Source organism: Aquarana catesbeiana, linkage group LG03, assembly GCF_042186555.1.
Source record: "Aquarana catesbeiana isolate 2022-GZ linkage group LG03, ASM4218655v1, whole genome shotgun sequence".
Classification (NCBI taxonomy): Eukaryota; Metazoa; Chordata; class Amphibia; order Anura; family Ranidae; genus Aquarana; species Aquarana catesbeiana.
In genome coordinates, this window is record NC_133326.1 from 229,026,707 (window position 1) to 229,045,673 (window position 18,967).

The 18,967-nt window shown below is 44.6% G+C and overlaps 1 protein-coding gene across 1 annotated transcript in view; it reads right to left on the bottom strand.

Annotated features, from left to right (window-relative positions):
* LOC141131967 (F-actin-capping protein subunit alpha-2) overlaps window positions 1–15,827 on the bottom strand; it is a 75,518-nt gene extending 59,691 nt beyond the window's left edge. Inside the window, exons 1-2 of the mRNA XM_073619839.1 lie at window positions 15,674–15,827; window positions 2,853–2,916 (exon numbers count right to left, since the gene is read on the bottom strand). Of these exons, the coding sequence (XP_073475940.1) occupies window positions 2,853–2,916; window positions 15,674–15,712 (103 nt within the window). The 5' untranslated portion in view covers window positions 15,713–15,827. The remainder of the gene's footprint in view (window positions 1–2,852; window positions 2,917–15,673) is intronic.
* Window positions 15,828–18,967: the final 3,140 nt, after the last annotated feature.

Sequence of the window (18,967 nt, forward strand, 5' to 3'; positions counted from 1 at the left end):
GCCTTGGGTCCTTAAAAGAAGCAGTACTGGTGCTAGGACCTTTGTGAACACCCGGATAGCTGTAGCAAGCCCGAAGGGTAGAGCTACAAACTGAAAATTACGTTCCTCTACTGCAAAAACGTAGGAACCTTTGATGAGGCTAAAAGATAGGTACGTGTAAATACGCGTCCTTTATAGTCGATGGAGGCTAGAGTGAGGTTACTACTGAGCGGACAGACTCCACCCAAAAGGACTGTATCAATAGATACTTGTTCAGGGAGCTCAGTTCCAAAATGGGCCTGGTGTTCTAGTTTGGCTTCTGAACCGTAAACAGGTTTGAGTAAAACCCTGTGCCCCTTTCGAATACAGGAACCTCTACAATCACTCATTGATGCACTAGATAATGTAGTGCCTGAAGCAAGAAGTTTTTTTGGAGGATCCGGGGAACGCTGGATCTTAGAAACCTGAGGGAGTCTCTCCCCCCCCCCCTCCCCCAATTCTAGCTGGTAACCGCAAGATATAACCGAGGTGACCCACTCGTCCTGAATTGTTTTCCAAATGTCCGCAAAGTGCAGCAGCCTTCCTGCCACTCGATGGAGTGGGGGCATCCCCTCAAAAGGAGAGCGTGGTGCTGAGTTTAGAAGAAGTTTGGACCCAGCGCCCTGTTGGCGGCGGAACCGCCGTGACGCTGAGACATTTGAGGAAGCAGTCCCTGGGTTTTTAAACGAGGGACGTCTGGTGCTTTTCTTCACAGGAAGTGGAGAACTCTTCCCTCCAGAAATCTTTTGGATGTATTTGTCCAAGTGATCACTGAATAAACACACCCCTTGGAACGGGAAACCGGCCAATAGCTTTTTACAAGGAAGCTCGGCTGACCAGTTCTTAAGCCATAAAAGTCTGCGCATATGTACAGACAAGAGAGCCAGAAGAGAAACCTGCTGTATTGAATTCTTTAAAGCATTAACAGCAAAACACAGCGCTTGAGGAATATCTGTCTTACTTTCAGGCAGATCATCCTCCTGGTTAGGCCTATTAGGCTGTTTGACCTGATCCTTTATGGACTGGCAGATAACAATAGCTACAACAGCTGGTTGAATAGCTGAACTGGCCAAAGAAAAGGAAGCCTTTAATAATAACTCCAATTTCTTGTCAACAGGGTCTTTCAAGCATTATCTACCGTCAAGTTCTTTTTTAACCTCCCTGGCGGTATGATTATGTCAGATTTTAGGTGCTGAAAGCGGTACAATTATTTTGCACAGAAATTTGGCGTTTTATATTATAGGCCTGTAATTCTTAGGAATAATTCACTTAAATCTGTCCAAACAAGAGTCTAGTAGACATCCCGGGTATGATAAAGTTTGAGTATGATAAAGTTTGAAAAACGAAATCAAAAATTATAATATAATAACTAACCCACAGCTAGCCCAAAACTCCCCCGTATGCTCACCACACACAGGTGTCCAGCTTTTAGCTAGCTTGACTGATTGTTACAATCACTTGCACACCCCACAATAATAAAATAAAGGGGTTTCATTTACCCGTCCAGTCGCAGGGCCAATTAGAAACTAAGAGCCCAATCTTCACGGCGGGTTCCTGTCACTTGGATCTTCAAGGACTGGGTACCCTTTTCATGTTTAAGGTCCACTCCCTTGGACCTGTATAGCACCCTGCAGGAAATACCTTAGCGCTGTAGAGTCCAGGATTTCCACTCCGCAGGGTTCAGCGCCCGGAGGCCATATTACAGGCGAAACCTTGCAGGATCTTGACTCTTCTTTGCGAGGCTCAGGTACCATTTATCTAAGCATAAAAGCCTTTGTCAAATGGATTCGATCAGTCAATCCTTTGATTCATTTTGGAACCTTTTGTTGGACTAGAGACCTGGAGCTCAGAGAGCTCAAACAAATCGTGCCATTCACCTTGTAGACACTGGTAAAAAACTAAAGTACTTCCTGTATGGGGGGGGGGGGGGTTATGTAGGGGATAACTTCCTGTCTGAAGACCTTTGGTCTACCAGTGTCCATTCACCTGATGAAGTATAACCCAGCAGGTAATGAATATTAGCCTGACTCTGTGTCCCATGATGTATGAAAAAGAAAGTCTTTTTCCAAAAAATTGCGTTTGAAAGCCCGCCGTGCAAATACTGTGTGACATAAACTATTGCAACGATCTCCATTTTATTCTCTAGAGTCTTTGCTATAAATTATATATATATATATATATATATATATATATATATATATATATATATATATATATATATATATATATATATATATATATATATATATATATATTCTAAATAACGTTTGGGGGTTCTAAGTAATTTTCTAGCAAAAAGTTTTAACTTGTAAGCAACAAATGTCAGAAATAGGCTTAGGAATGAAAGGGTTAATAAAATAAGGGGGAAAAAAAGTATTTCAGTCCAGTTGTGTGGTAAATCCTTATTCTGGGTACCTTTTTGCTGACATGATCAGACAAGCATTTGGCCATTGGTGTGAGAGCAAGATGGGGGTGAAAGGTCCCCCTGGAGCCATTTTGCTTGATATTTATCTGGTAAAATATAATCCCTTCTGTATATTTCTGCACATACTGATCTACATAACATTGCATGGACACATAGGATAACGTGCTGGAGAGTTTATGGACTGTAGAAAAAAAAAGTCTGAAGCCAAAAATAGCAGCTGTAAAAACGTCCAAAAATTTCAGTGTGCATGGGGCCTAAAAAATAAACATCCAGTTTAAACTACTCCACTAAGGATCATGACTTGTATTTCCCTGGAAACCAGTCCTGGGCTGCAAAGCATTTAAAAGCTGCCTAATGGTTTTATCTGTAAATGTCAGCGAATAGAAGACAAATAAACTGGATTGCTCACCATTAAATACTTCGTTGAATTCTCCTGGTGGGGCATGGATGATGAATTTTGCTGCTACACGTACCTAAAAGAAAGATTAGATACATTGATTCCCAATGACAAACAACACACACACCCATTGATTAGTTACAAATTTACTTTTAAAACAAACTGCCATATTATGGCCCCTTGAAGGCAGGGTGAACTCCGCCAAGCAGATCTGCCTGCTGAGCGAGGGATCTGTCCGCTAATCCCTGCTAAGCATGCGGATGACAGGTCCCTGTCCACTCCGCTATGCAGAACAGGCATGGACACAGCCCGCTGTTCTATATGGGGCGGTCAGATGGAAACGGACTGCCCGTCCGTTTCTATCCGACTGTCGTCGGATCCGATCCCTAGCTGTCTGTTTTTAGCGTACCGTATCGGATGCTGATATGTGTCAATCTGCTGCTCCATAGAGAGCTATGGATGGTCCGATTCGGGTCCGCCTGAAAAACTGACCCGATGGGCCCCTTTCACACCGACGGACCTATCTTGTACACTTTTGAACCAACACTGAATAACTGAATGAGCCAAACCCACTGAAGTCATTTGAATCCACACATCCATAATGTTGGGTTTTGTGTCGTGACAGACAAGGCTACCCTTTGGCAACAGTTTCTTGCAAAAAGCATTATTTTTCCATGCAATCTAAGGCCTCATGCACATGGAAGTTTTCAGGTTCTAAAATATGCCCAGTGTGAAACGGCCATGGCTTTTTATTGTGCCCGGGGGCCGTAGGTGGGGCATACAATCAGTCATAGAACTTAATGGCTGTACACCCCTGCAGGCATGTAAACATTGATGTTGATGCTTCTGTGCAACTGCATTTACCCGCACACACGTGTACATTTTCCTGAATGTGGAAGTTTCAAGCCAATTGACCTATCAGCAGGTCTTTGGAGTGTGAGAAGAACATAGAGTACCTGGAGGAAACCCACGTAAGCATAGTGTTCTGGTTGGAATTCAAATTGTGGACCCTGGTGCTGCAAGGCAGAAGTGCTAACCACTGAGTCACTGTGCTGCCCTAAACCTCTTCTACCCATATATACCATCACCCTGTATTTATTTTATTTTATTTTGAATTCCGCCTAGCAGCACTAGGGTCGTTGGTTGGAATGCCAGCCGTGGCACTACATGCACAGAGTTTGCATGTTCTCCCCGTGTCTACATGGGTTTCCTCTCACACGCCAAAGACATGCTGGTAGGTGAATTGGCTCCTGTCTAAAATTGGCCCTAGTATGTGTATTATGAATGGGAGTTCAGACCTTAGATTGTAATCTCCTTGTGGACAGGGACCGATGTGATGGTACAATATATATGTAATGCATTGTATAAATTGACAGCGCTATACAAGTACCCGTGATAAATAAAATTAATCTTGTCTCAGGATTTAGTTATACATTTTTTTTAGCTCCTGCGATGTTAGGGGCAGAAACAAACATACAGCCTCAGAAGCTGAGGGCAGGGTGCATCCACCGAGGCAACCCATGGCATTTCCAATGAGCCCTTAGCCTATAGATTTTATCTATATATGGGTTCCAGGTATGTGAGCATTGCTGTGGGTGTGTTTTTAGCTGGCAACAGGGAAGGTGACAATGCACCTTTCTTCACTGGGATACATCGTTGTACAAAACCACACTCCATGTTAATAATCCAACATTATGGTATTGCTGGTATTAACATCAGAATACACAGGACTCCTGTGTGGCAAGGCTTCCTCTCCTCCCACCTCTGTGCTATGCATGTGTACATGCCGCCTGTGTGGCACTGCTAGCATGGGAAGGAACTGATCATAAGAAATGTAGAGGAATCTAACTGCACACGTCAGACAACACAGGCTCTTCCTCTCCCCCATCTCGGTGCAAGTTCATTCCATGTTCTGACCTGTCATCACCTGAAGGAATGCAAGACAGCAGGGCTGCACAGCTCAAAAATGCTCAGCTCCCATGCTGGTACTTGTGTCAAATTATTATGGACTGTGAAATTGCTACGACAAGTTTTGTAGGTCTGCCTGGAGGTTTGTTTTTTTTTTTTTAATTCCTGTTTGCTGTGTTAATAGAAAGTCTTTCCAATTGTTGTAGCTTTCAACCTGCTGCAGGAAAGCTACAAAGACAGATTCACTATGTCCAAAGACACAAACACTGGAGGACTTTTGCTAAGAGGCGAGTGCCATATAAAATTATATTATTATTATTGTTGTCTGAGGCTGGATTTTAGCTAAAGTGGTTCTAAAGGCTGAAGTTTTCTTTTTACCTATGCAGGTAGGTAAAAAACCTTGTGTGCAGCACTCCCCAATCCTTACCTGAGCCCCCTCCGATCCAGCAAAGGTCACGATAGCCTTGGCTGAATAGGGACTGTCCCTCCTCATTGGCTGAGACAGCAGCAGGAGCCCATTGGCTGTCAATCACAACAAGCGAGCCAATGAGGAGAGAGCAGGGGCGGGGCTGAGCCGCAGCTCTATAACTTATGAACACAGAGCAGCAGCTTGAGAGCGAGCATGTAGAGGTGCCCCCAGGGCAAGCAGCTTTCGGGGCACTGCTCGAGGGGAAGGAGCCACGAATGCCGGCACTCCGTCAGAATCTGCAACCCTTCAGATTAGGCAACGGAAGTGACGTTCCATCACTACACTGGGACAGCCATCTTGGTACACCCTGCACTCGGCTGCAGTAAGCCTGCAGTCAGAAGCGGACATCTTTTTACACCCATCCAAGTCTTGCATTTCACAGTTTTTACCAGTAAACAGAGCTTATATAGTAAAATACAGTATTTTGAAATCTGTCAGACTGTTTTGATGTTGAATTTTAAAAGCAGCAGTGATCTGTCAGATTAGCAAACCTCTGAGATCAGCAGGCTTGCCGCTGCTTGTAAAATTAAACATCAAAACAGTGTCAAGGATTTCAAAATACTGTAGTTCACTATATAAGCTCTGTTTACGGGTAAAAATAAGTGTCGCCTGGGTGTAAAAAGATGTCGCCTTCTGACTGCAGGCTTACTATGGACAAGTGCGGGGTGTAGCAAGATGGCCGTTGTGGTGTTAGGACGGAGCGTCACTTCCGTTACCTATTCTGATAGGTCGCTGATTCTGACAGAACACCGGCAAAGGACCTGAAAAGAAGAGGATCAGGGCTGCTGTGTGCAAAACTACTGCATAGAACAGGGAAGTATAAACAGGTTTGTTATTTTAGGAAAGAAAAACCAAAAAAACCCCAAAGCTTTAGTCCGTTGGCATGAGGCTCAATACGTTTTTACAGCCGCTTTTTCACAGCTTAAAAACGCCTCTCCATGGTAGACTATAGCCTCATGCTCACCAAGGCATTTAGGAGCTGTAAGTGGCATAGGTGTTTTTAAGCTCCAAAAAAAAAAAAAAAAAAAAAAAAAACCCAGGACCAGCACGTTCTGAGGCTCCAGAGATAGAGCTGTAAAAACGCCAGAAGCCGGTAAAAGGTGTGGAAAACGCGATTTAACGAGACTTAACACTGTATACATAGCGTTAAGCCTCTTCCAGCGTTCCTCTGCCTCTGTTCAAAAACAATGGTTCCCTATAGGAGCCCACTGATTTGAATAGAAGTCACACCAGAAGTTGGATCAAGATGATGCGACTTGTGTGCTAAGAATCTTGAAAGGAAACCCCTTCAAAATGTAAAAATAAATTGCGTGAGGCCGCCCCCCCCCTCCCCCCAAGACGATACCAGACCCTTCGGTCTGGTATGGATCTTAAGGGGGAACCCCTCACGCTCAAAAAGAAAAAAAAAATTTATTATATTTGTACTTTTTGCTATAATAAATATCCAAAGAAAAAAAGTTTCTCTTCAGTTTAGGCTGATATATATTCTTCTACGTTTTTTTTCTCTCCTCTCTGAATGTGCAATGTTTTTTTTTTCTGCCGCTAAAGGCCTATGCGTGCATGGACACAAAGGCTAATACTGAAGGGTGTTTAGAGGGAGAAAAAAAAAAGTCAAAACAGATTTTTTTTTTTTTTTTTTTTTTTTAGCTGCAATGTGCTAAAATTAGCTGCAGTACACTCCATGTCTACAGAAACTTAACTAACAAATCAAAGCCAAGCTTCAGCTAACACGGTTTAACCACTTGCCGACCAGCCGCCGTCATTTTACTGTGGCAGGTCGGCACGTTCCCACGAGCCGTCGTAGCTATAAGTCGGCTCGCGGGATTGGGATGGGTCCCGATTAAAAAAAAAAAAATTTAAATATATATATATATATATATATATATATATATATATATACACACACACACAGTATATATATATATATATATATATATATATATATATATATATATATATATATAAAATAAAGATGCTATAAATCTATCCTCCATTTTGTAGACGCTATAACTTTTGCGCAAACCAATCAATATACGCTTGTGATTTTTTTTAACCAAAAATATGTAGAATACATATCGGCCTAAACTGAGAATTTTTTTACAAAAAGTACAAAATATTGTGTTTTTTTTCAAAATTGCCACTTTTTTTGTTTATAGCGCAAAAAATAAAAAACACAGAGGCGATCAAATACCACCAAAAGAAAGCTCTATTTGTGGGAAAAAAAGGACGTCAATTTTGTTTGGGTGTGAATCGTAAAAAAAAAAAAAAAAAAAAATAGCTTGCTCATTCAGCAGCCAAATCTTCCAGGGCTGAAGTGGTTAAAGCCTACCTTCACCGTTTTGGAAAAAATAAGTGCACATATTACTGCAGGGAAAAAAAAAAAAAAAAAAAAAGTTTTCCCACAAGAGCCTGCAAAGCATTGCACTGTGATCAGTGATCGTGGGTGCAATGTCAGGCTCCTTCACACCAGCCCTACAGCTTTCAGCCCATACCTTGAAAACTTAAGGGCTTGTGAATGAACTAGGAGCTTGCTCATCATCGCCCTCCCTGTTTTTTTTGCGAACTACAAGCCCTCTGCCGTGGCCATTTACAGATTCCTGTGAATGAATGATGCGGCTGTGAAGGAGCTGTTTTCAAAACGCGACAGCAGGTGTGGTGAGAGGAACCCCCATCTGCTGGCCTTGTGCTGGTGCATGTTACACCCTAAATATAGGTGTAATGTATAAAATTCTCCAAAAAGGTGAACTTATTCTTTCAGCAGTTTCAGAAACCGTTTATTTTTTCCTGTTGGGCCCCTTTAACACAGGCTATCCAATCAGGTCCGCCTGTCAGTTGGACCTGATCAGATGCTCCATTCGCCTCTATGGAGCGGCGATGTCAGCAGTGACATGTCCGCCGACATCCGATCCTCTCTGTGAAATCCAGACGGACGGAGACCCTATTTTCAATCGGTCTGGAGGATCAGATCGGATGAAAAATGGACAGGCAGGTACTTTTTCATTCGATCTTCCCATAGAGGAGAATGGGGCTCTGACAGGTCCATCTCTGCATAGTGAGCGAAGACGGATCTGTCATCCACGGTAAATGAGCCCTTGGGGTAAAGGCTTGCCTCAACATTCTAACGGCCAGTTTTGCTGGACAGCTTGGTCTGTTGAAAAACAATGCTAATGTAGGCACATTTAAGAATTAGTAAGCTGTAATATCATAAATCAGATATCAAAAATATATATTAACATAGACAGGTCTGGTGCTAGAATTCTTGCTCCCGCTCTGACTTTCGCGGCGATACCTCTTGTGTGGTGCAAACATCGTTTACGTATGCACACGGGAGCAACATGTGCATTCGCCTTTGCCGACGAGTACGGAGGGGGGGGGGGCTTTAAATTTTGCACAGGGACAGTGGTGCTTGGTGTACTGTGTGGGGATGGCTGCAATATGTGTGATCTCTGTGTAACTGAACACTAAAATCATCAGTTACACACAGAGCTGTCACAAGCTGCAGCATCCCCCTGCTACCCCCCCCCCCCCCCAGCTCAGTGGGGAAGGCAACACAGAGACACGTGTCTCGGTTTACACTGTTGGATGGCTGTGATTGGACACAGCCATCATGTGATAGGGAGGGCCAATCACAGCGCTCATGTCCCGATCTGTGTTGTGCTGTGTCCGAAGATCACAGCCATCGCAGGATGGGGGCGTGTGCCGACACCTGTTCTGAGCAAAGTACGGGTACATCCACTTAGAAGGGGGAAGCTCCTGCCTGGCCATTTATGTACATTGGCCGGGTGGGAAGCGGGTAAACCCAACTCTCAATAACATATGTAGCTGCTGTCATTTAGAAGCAATTCATTCTCAAAGCTCATAACACAAAAGCCTTTTGATGTAGGCAACAAACATGTGCATGTTTACATTAGATCGGAAGGCTGTCAAATCACTACTGGAAGAAAAAGATAAATAGATAATTTACTGCTTGATAAGCATATGTAAAGACTTGAATGTTCACAGCCTTGTCACAGGTTCACTTTAAAGCCAAACATAGGTCTGTTCTGATAGCAAGGCTCAGACACTTCTGGGTAGTTATTAGACTGCCGCTACCTCTCACCCCCACACATTTCTCTAATGGGCTCATTCAGTGGCTAACAGGAATGCACAGAGGCAAGAGGGGGTGTACAGGCTTTGGGCACCAATGAGAAGTCAGACCAGCTCAGTATTGTCTGTAACCAAGGGCTGTGGCACGTATGAACAGGCATCTCTAGGTGCTTGCACTCTTAAGTCTGAAAGATTTTTTCCACTCCTGACAGATTCTTTTTATAGACAAACTCCACACAGATATAAAAACACCAATTAACTCTGTTATGTATTTTTAACTACAACTAGTGTGATGTAAAGCAACTCTTTTTTTTAAACTCAAATATGAAAGCACTCTGGCAAAGAAAAAGGGTTAATACTTCCCGCTCACTACAGGAAGTAGGGGCTGGAGTAAGAAACCACAGCGCACAGCCGGGGACCAGACATCTGACAAATACCAAAACTCTACTAAATGCTGAAAATGTTTCAACCAACGCAGTGAATCGACAGCTCATTTACAGTTTACATATAGCTGAGCCAAATTTTTACTGCCCCCCCCCCCCCCCCAACCAATCCCTCTTAAGCTGCGAAGGCAGTGAATGGATGTGTACACAGGCTATTGCTGCAAATTAAATACCCTGTCCTGGGTAAATACTGAATAGGGTCGCACCACCAACACATACAATTGTGAAAAAGTATGCGTTCTTTTAGGTATTAAAACAGGTGGGGAGCAGGCAACGCAATGTCCCCTCCCTGCCTGTCAGCCTTCTGAAGAGCAATCCCCTGTGGATTGCTCTTCAGAGGGTTATTGCTAGTGTCAATTAGTCCTAAAACAGTTGAAATTGGTGGTGTGGAAGGAACAAGTATTAACCCTTTACCTTGCAAGGAGACCTTTCATTTTTGAGTTTTAAAAAATGAGAGATGGCATTCAAAGGGCTGGTTCAACTACCTCAATACAGGGCACTTTCTCCCCCTTCCTGCCCAGGCCAAATTTTTAGCTTTCAGTTCTGTTGCACCTTGAATGAGAATTGCGCAGTCATGCAACACTGTACCCAAATGAAATTTGTATAAATTTCAGATGGAGCTTTCTTTTGATGGGATTTAATTGCCAATGTGTTTTTTAATCTTTTGCTAAACAAAAGAAAAAAAATATCAAAAAATTAAGAAAAAATAAAATAAACCTCTTAGTGTCGACGAGGCTGCACTGATCATCAGGACATGGATGATCAGTGCCCCGATTATCTGTGTACATGTCCCCTGTGACTGGCCGGTTACTGGCTCTCCTTAGCACTGTGACAGAGCATGAGGAAAGGAATGCCGATAGCCATCAAGTCTGTTTATATGTGATCAGCTGTGACTGGACACAGCTGATCACATGGTAAAGGGCCACTGTGATTGGCCTTTTACCCTGATCTGTGATCAGCTGTGCCCGAAGGACACAGTGATCACGGAGTATGCCGGATGCACGCCCCATGGGGCGCAATTCTGGGAGGACGTCAATGGAGTCGTCTTTCTGCTATAGCGTGGGTCTTAAAGCGGCGTTCCGCCTGGATAATAAAAAATTACAAGTCAGCAGCTACAAATATTGCAGCTGCTGACTTTTAATATAAGGACACTTACCTGTCCTGGGAGCCCGCGATGTCAGCACCTGAAGCCGACCCGTCCCTCGGCTCCGGGTGCAGGTGTCGGCATCCTTACTAAGGGAAACAGGAAGTGAAGCCTTACGGCTTCACAGCCTGTTTCCTGTCATGCTACACTTTCTGAATGGTCCCTGTTGTCTAATGGGACCTGTGTATCTCCCAGAAGGCAGCGGGAGAAAGGAGGAAGGGCTGGACATTACATAGTTCGCCGCACAATGTGCGGCAATCTTTCCCTGGAAGTGGGAGCAGATACCTGGATTTGAGGGGTATCTGCTCCCCCTCTCCCCGAAAGGTGCCAAATATGGTACTGGAGGGGGAGGGGGGAGGAATCCGGCTAGCGGAAGTTCCATTTATGGGTGAAACTCTGCTTTAAGTGGTACTTTAGTCAGAAAATTAACCTAGATCACTTCTGGCTTAAATCACCTAGGCTCCTTTTGCAGCTATAGCTATATAAAACATTCAAAAGTGCCTATACTGTTTGAAATCCAGTAATACAGTCTCACCCTGCTCTGCACATGCTCAGTTGCGCTCTAGTTTTAGGCACTGCCGAATTTGTAGAGGCCGATCTGCTGACTAGGTTTACTGCTGGTCAGTGGCTCTGGGCATCAGAAAAATGCCAGCCTCCAGCAAGAAGAAACAGGAACAATTCTGGAGGCAATTTACAGCTCACACTAAGTTTGGTAGCCTAATTATTAATGTGGAATGTATGTTTCTTGCTAAAGAACATCATTTTTATCAAGTTGGTATGGGTAATGTTCCACATTAAGTGTGGTTCAATGTATGCACTTTGTGCTTTAGATGTGAAACTATTGAAAGCCACGTAGGTGTTTGATGAAACTACACTGCACCTAAAACATACTGGTGTGAAGTTATCTTTATATCAACACTTGCAAATCAGCAATTTCTTAAAGAATAAATTCACCTTTTAAACAAAAAAATAATAAAATGCACATTTTTTTTTTTTGCAGGTTAAAAAAAAAATAAATAAGCCTTCACTATTTTTTGTTTTAGGAGCCTGGAAAACATTGCACCCGCCATCACTGGTGCCATGCAGGTCTCCTGCAGAATGCCAGTGTAAGCTGTCTGCCCAGTACTTTGTACGGCCAGGCAGTTTTACACTGACAGGAAGAATCAATGAACTACCACAGTGCTCCACAGCGCTGTGGTGGTTCACTGAGAACTACAAGCCGACAGCCCCAAAGGCTGACAGTACTTGTAGTTTATTGGTTCACATGAATCTGTGAATCAATGACGCGGCCGTGTAGGTGGTGCCCCTCACAGCTGTGCTTCGCTTGAATTGTGGCAGTGAGTACGGGGAGAAGATCTGTGGCTTGCTGCCACAAGAAGGGAGGGGGAGAAGGGTCTGATGCTGAACATGTTACACCCTAAATATGGGTGTAACATGTTCAGAAAGGTGAATTTTTCCTTTAAAGATCGAGGGGCAGCGCTAGGTGGTAGTCAGTCACTGTTGTATGCACCTTGCCAAGAAGAAACACGTTAAAAAGGAGGGAGATGCTTCTACTTCTCTGACAAGATTGCATCAATCTCAGCACTGGATGGACAGAAATACAAATCATTTTCTCACCCAATTAAAATTATACTTTAAAAAGATACTAACAAATTCTTACAAAGCCATCCACAACTCAGCTCCCAGCTATATTATTAACCTAATCTCAAAATACCAACCAAATCATTCTCTTCGTTCCCCCAAGACCTCCTGCTCACTAGTCATCTCCTCCCATGCTCACCTCCAGGACTTTTCCCGAGCTTCTCCCATCCTATGAACTTCCTACTCCAATCTGTCCGCTTAAGACGATCCCTGAAAAGCCTTCTCTTCAGAGAAGCCTATTCTGTCCCCACCTAATTACTGTGCTTATATTTTCTCCATCAGCTCATCCTCCACAGCTATTACCTTTTATGTGTCACTTGACCCTCCCTTTTAAATTGTAAGTGCTAACTGAAAAGTACAGGGCGTCAGTGGCAGGCCTGCCAATTCTGGTGTTCAATGGTAAATGCCAATCGAGCTCCGTGGTGCCAGGCAGTGAGCACAGTGCCCATTAGAGGACATTGGGCCCTCAGGCCAGCCTCGTGTAGTCCGTTTCTGGTCGTTTGGTCAGAGATATTTACACCAGTGGCCTGCTGGAGGTCATTTTGTAGGGCTCTGGCGGTGCTCATCAAGGCCTGTTCCATCTTGCACAAAGTAGCAGATACTGGTCCTGCTGATGGGTTGAGAACCTTCTACGGCCCTGTCCAGCTCTTCTGTCTCCTGGAATCTCCTCCATGCTCTTGAGACTGTGCTGGAAGACACAGCAAACCTTCTGGCAATGGCACATATTGATGTGCCATCCTGGAGGAGTTGGACTGCCTGTGCAACCTCTATAGGGTCCAGGTATCGCCTCCTGCTACCAGTATTGACATTGACCCTAGCCAAAAACAGTGAGAAAAGATGAGTAGGGAAAAAAAAACATCAGTGGTCTTCACCTGTAAAACCATTCCTGTTTTGGAGGTTGTCTCATCTAGTGCACCTGTAAATTTAATTAACACCAAAGCAGCTGAAACTGATTAACAATCCCGTCAGCTACTTAACTGACCAGATCAATATCCCAGGCGTTTAATTGACTTGACAATGTCTTACCAGACAGAGCCTAGGTTCACACTAGTGCGATGCGGGAACTAGCGCAATGACATCTCCCGGTTCCCGCATCACATCTCTCCCGCAGGCAGTTCACACTGCCCTCTGCGAACCGCTGCGGGTGTCAATACATTGTTAATGAAATCCACAGATCAGTTCACAGATCGCAGTGCGAATTCGCACAGGAATCGGATCGCATAGGTGAGAACACCCATGCGATCCAATTTCAGTTAGCAGGAAATAATGTCCATGCACTTTTTTCTGCAAATTTAATGCGAGTTCAGCCATACTTGCATCGCACAGACATTGCATGTGATCGGCACCTGCAGTGCGAGTGCGAATCACATGCAATGTCTGAGATCGCATACGTGTGAACCTACACAGAAAGCGATGGAATCTCTGCAACAGTTACACAGACAGAGATAAACATCTCACAAGGGTTCTAGTCTCCCCTTATTCTACTAAACAATATATTTTATATCTGGCTGGCAGAGAGTTCCCCAAAAAATGTCAGCAGAATAGTGAGGTTACACTTCCCTAAGGCCCCGTTCACACCTGAGTGTATTGGAATTGCAGGCAGAATCGCAGCAAAACGTGAGGTGCGGTTGCAGGGACATTATTGCTTAATGGCACTCTAAACGTGGTAGGATTTTGCCGTGATTATCCTACAACAAAAAGTATGAAATTTGCAGTAAAACACGCACTGACAAATGGGTCTGGCTCAGTGCCAAAATTTGGTACATGAGCTTATTTGGCGTGTTTTTGAAGTGGAGGGAGGCTCATTCAAAATTAATGGTGCCATACACCACAAAATCTCTCCCAAAAAAAAGTGACGCAGCAGTTTCGCTCAGGCGTGATCGGGGCTCTGGATAGCAGTGAAAACCCAGAGGATCTAATCCTTTCCCACTCAAACCTAGGAAAGCGATTTTGGCTGGACTTACACTTCCACGCAAAAGTGGGACTTCCGCTTATCTGTCTCGCCCCTCCGGTGCCACATTTCAGGGGGGAGGGGAAGGGGTACCTGTTTTTGACAGGTACCAAGGCGCGGTCTCTCGGAAATTTAGCCCCCCTCCTTCCTCCGCCACCAGACCAATTAGTCTATGGATGCAGACAGCGTGGCTCAGTATCGAGCCCAAAAGGTGTGCCACAGCTGTGGGCTTGATCCTGAGCTGCATGGTCGGCATCCATAGACACAGACAGCAGGGCTTCGCCCCAGCTCTCAGGACGGTGTTTGACTGACAGCAGCATGAGCCAATGGCTCTCTGCCCTGTGAGGAGGGACAGAACTTCTTCCTATAGTGGCACACGAAGAGGAGGAGCTCAGAGTGATGGTGGGGAAGCCAAGACGAAGAGTATTAGGACCGCTCTGTGCAAAACCACTGCACAGAGCAGGTAAGTAGAACTAGATAAAAAAAATAAAGTTTATAAAAAAACTTGGGAGGTTTCTCTATCACTACTCTATCCAAGACAATTGATTAGAATTCCACCTTAAATGAAAACTGATGCCGAAACTTCTGGAGTGAAGATGGATCAGAACCCGCCAGTCTTTTATTGCTGTCTGTGCCCCATTAGGATGAATCACACGCTCTACTTGGGCTGCCTACCATTATAGAGAGTGAAAGGAAATTCCAAAATGTAAGCTGTCACCAGAAGAAGAATAGAGGGGAAATCTTCCAATGGGGACACTAGTTGTGGATTTCCTCACTTCCTGTTTCAGTCATAGTGTGATGGTAATCCTAGGGGTAGGAGTGGAGGAAGTAGCACAAAACACACGGGGTGGGGAAGTTGCCCATCAGTAATGATCAGACTAATGAGGAGGAGTGGGGGGTGTTGAGGGTGACCAGTGACAGGGATGACAGGGGGATGTCCCACACACTCACAGCCTCCGCCCTTCTGTCTCCTATTTTCGGCTGAGGCCGTACAAGGAGCGGACCGGCTGGGAGGAAGAAGAGGCGGAAGTCAGCCAACCCCACCCTGACCGGAGCCCACTTACCTGAGACACCTCAGCCGGGCCCCTCCCCCCCGCCACATACCGGGGACCCCCTACACAGGACTCCCCCCACACCCCTCCCTCTACAAGGAGCGGAACTCATCCTTCACACACATCACACAACACCGACCTTCTCCTCATCAGACAGCTGCTCCTCCACATCCGCCATCTTCTTCACCCCCTTTTCCTGACTGACTGCGCGCGACACATGTGGGCGGAGTCTGATGTCCCCTCCGCCGGCCCGCCCACAGGAGAAGGGAGGGAGGGGGGCGCGCTCGGGCTGGGGTGACGGGAGCGCGCTGTGCTGTGATCGAGGCGGAAGGAGAGGATGAGACGTCATGTCTCAGAACAGCGCCCTCACCGGCCACACTATGTCAGTTCAATGTTTGGACTTTCCTGCATTTCTATAGATAGAAGATTTTAGAAGTATAGAGGGTGGTTGTTGTCACATTTGGGCACAGGCCTTCTAACAGTGAGGCCACCTCTGGGGAGTGGGAAGGGTTAGACCCTCTGCCTAGGTGTTATATTGTCTGTATTCCTGTCAGGGAGGAATTTCTTTCACTTTTTTACCCAGTCTGGGCTCATTCACACTGTGGAGTGTATTCTTATAACATTCACATAACAATTCACCTGGTGTGAATGAGGCGGGAAATGTGCTGGTTGAATGACTGAGGGCCAGTTCCCACCATAGAAATGTTGTCTGGATGCGTTCCAGATGGTTTTCTGCATGTGCGTTTTTTATGTGTTCTAATGCACCCCCCTCTTTTTTCTTAACCTATATAAAAACGTGTGTTCCAGTGTGTCCCCCCCCCCTTTTTTCTTAACCTAAATAAAGACGTGTGTTTCAGTGCATTCCCCCCTCTTTTTTCTTAACCTAAATAAAGACGTGTGCTCCAGTGCGTTTCCCCCCTTCCCTCTTTTTTCTTAACCTAAATAAAGATGTGTGTTCCAGTGCGTCCCCCCCTCTTTTTTCTTAATGTAAATAAAGACGTGTTCCAGTGCGTTCCCCCCCTCTTTTTTCTTAACCTATATAAAGACATGTATGTTCCAGTGCATTCCCCCCCTCTTTTTTATTAACCTATATAAAGACACGTATGTTCCAGTGCGTTTCCCCCCTTCCCTCTTTTTTCTTAACCTAAATAAAGATGTGTGTTCCAGTGCGTTCCCCCCCTCTTTTTTCTTAATGTAAATAAAGACATGTGTTCCAGTGAGTCCCCCCTCTCTTTTTTCTTAACCTAAATCTAGACATGTGTGCTCCAGTGCGTCCCCCCCCTCTTTTTTCTTAACCTATATAAAGACACGTATGTTCCAGTGCGTCCCCCCCCTCTTTTTTCTTAACCTATATAAAGACACAAATGTTCCAGTGCGTTCCCCCCCTCTTTTTTCTTAACCTATATAAAGACACGTATGTTCCAGTGCGTTCCCCCCCCTCTTTTTTCTTAACCTGAATAAAGACGTGTGTGTTCCAGTGCGTCCCCCCACCCTTTTTTCTTAACCTAAATAAAGACATGTGTTCCAGTGTTCCCCCCCCCCCCTTTTTTTTCTTAACCTAAATAAAGACGTGTGTTCCAGTGCATTCCCCCCTATTTTTTCTTAACCTAAATAAAAACGTATGTTCCAGTGCGTTCCCCCCCCCTCTTTTTTCTTAACCTGAATAAAGACGTGTGTGTTCCAGTGCATCTCCCCCCACCCTTTTTTCTTAACCTAAATAAAGACATGTTTTCCAGTGTCCCCCCCCCTTTTTTTTCTTAACCTAAATAAAGACGTGTGTTCCAGTGCATTCCCCCCTATTTTTTCTTAACCTAAATAAAAACGTGTGTTCCAGTGCGTTCCCCCCCCCCTCTTTTTTCTTAACCTAAATAAAGACATGTGTTCCAGTGTGTTCCCCCCCTTTTTTTTCTTAACCTAAATAAAAACGTGTGTTCCCCCCCCCCCCCTTTTTCATAACCTAAATAAAGACACGTATGTTGCATTAAAAGGGGGATCAACTCCAGAGATAAAACGATAATTCTCCCGCTCTACAAGACTCTGGTCCGGCCGCACCTGGAGTATGCTGTCCAGTTCTGGGCACCAATCCTCAGGAGGGATGTACTGGAAATGGAGCGAGTACAAAGAAGGGCAACAAAGCTAATAAAGGGTCTGGAGGATCTTAGTTATGAGGAAAGGTTGCGAGCACTGAACTTATTCTCTCTGGAGAAGAGACGCTTGAGAGGGATATGATTTCAATTTACAAATACTGTACTGGTGACCCCACAATAGGGATAAAACTTTTTCGCAGAAGAGAGTTTAATAAGACCCGTGGCCACTCATTACAATTAGAAGAAAAGAGGTTTAACCTTAAACTACGTAGAGGGTTCTTTACTGTAAGAGCGGCAAGGATGTGGAATTCCCTTCCACAGGCGTGGTCTCAGCGGGGAGCATTGATAGCTTCAAGAAACTATTAGATAATCACCTGAATGACCGCAACATACAGGGATATGTAATGTAATACTGACACATAATCACACACATAGGTTGGACTTGATGGACTTGTGTCTTTTTTCAACCTCACCTACTATGTAACTATGTTCCAGTGCGTTCCCCCCCTCTTTTTTCTTAACCTATATAAAGACACGTATGTTCCAGTGCGTTCCCCCCCCTCTTTTTTCTTAACCTGAATAAAGACGTGTGTGTTGCAGTGCATCCCCCCCACCCTTTTTTCTTAACCTAAATAAAGACATGTGTTCCAGTGTCCCCCCCCCCTTTTTTTCTTAACCTAAATAAACACGTGTGTTCCAGTGCATTCCCCCCTATTTTTTCTTAACCTAAATAAAAACGTGTGTTCCAGTGCGTTTCCCCCCCCCCCCCATTTTTCTTAACCTAAATAAAGACATGTGTTCCAGTGTGTCCCCCCCCCTTTTTTTTCTTAACCTAAATAAAGACGTGTGTTCGAGTGCGTTTTCCCCCTCCCTCTTTTTTCTTAACCTAAATAAAGACATGTGTGTTCAAGTGCGTCCCCCCCCCTCTTTTTTCTTAACCTAAATAAAGACATGTGTGTTTCAGTGCATTCCCCCCCTCTTTTTTCTTAACCTAAATAAAGACGTGTTCCAGTGCATTCCCCCCTCTTTTTTCTTAATGTAAATAAAGACATGTGTTCCAGTGCGTCCCCCCCCCCCCTTTTTTCTTAACCTAAATAAAGACATGTGTTCCAGTGAGCCCCCACCCTCTTTTTTCTTAACCTAAATCTGGACATGTGTGTTCCAGTGCGTCCCCCTCTTTTTTCTTAACCTATATAAAGACACGTATGTTCCAGTGCGTCCCCCCCTCTTTTTTCTTAACCTATATAAAGACACGTATGTTCCAGTGCGTCCCCCCCTCTTTTTTCTTAACCTATATAAAGGCACGTATGTTCCAGTGCGTCCCCCCCCCTCTTTTTTCTTAACCT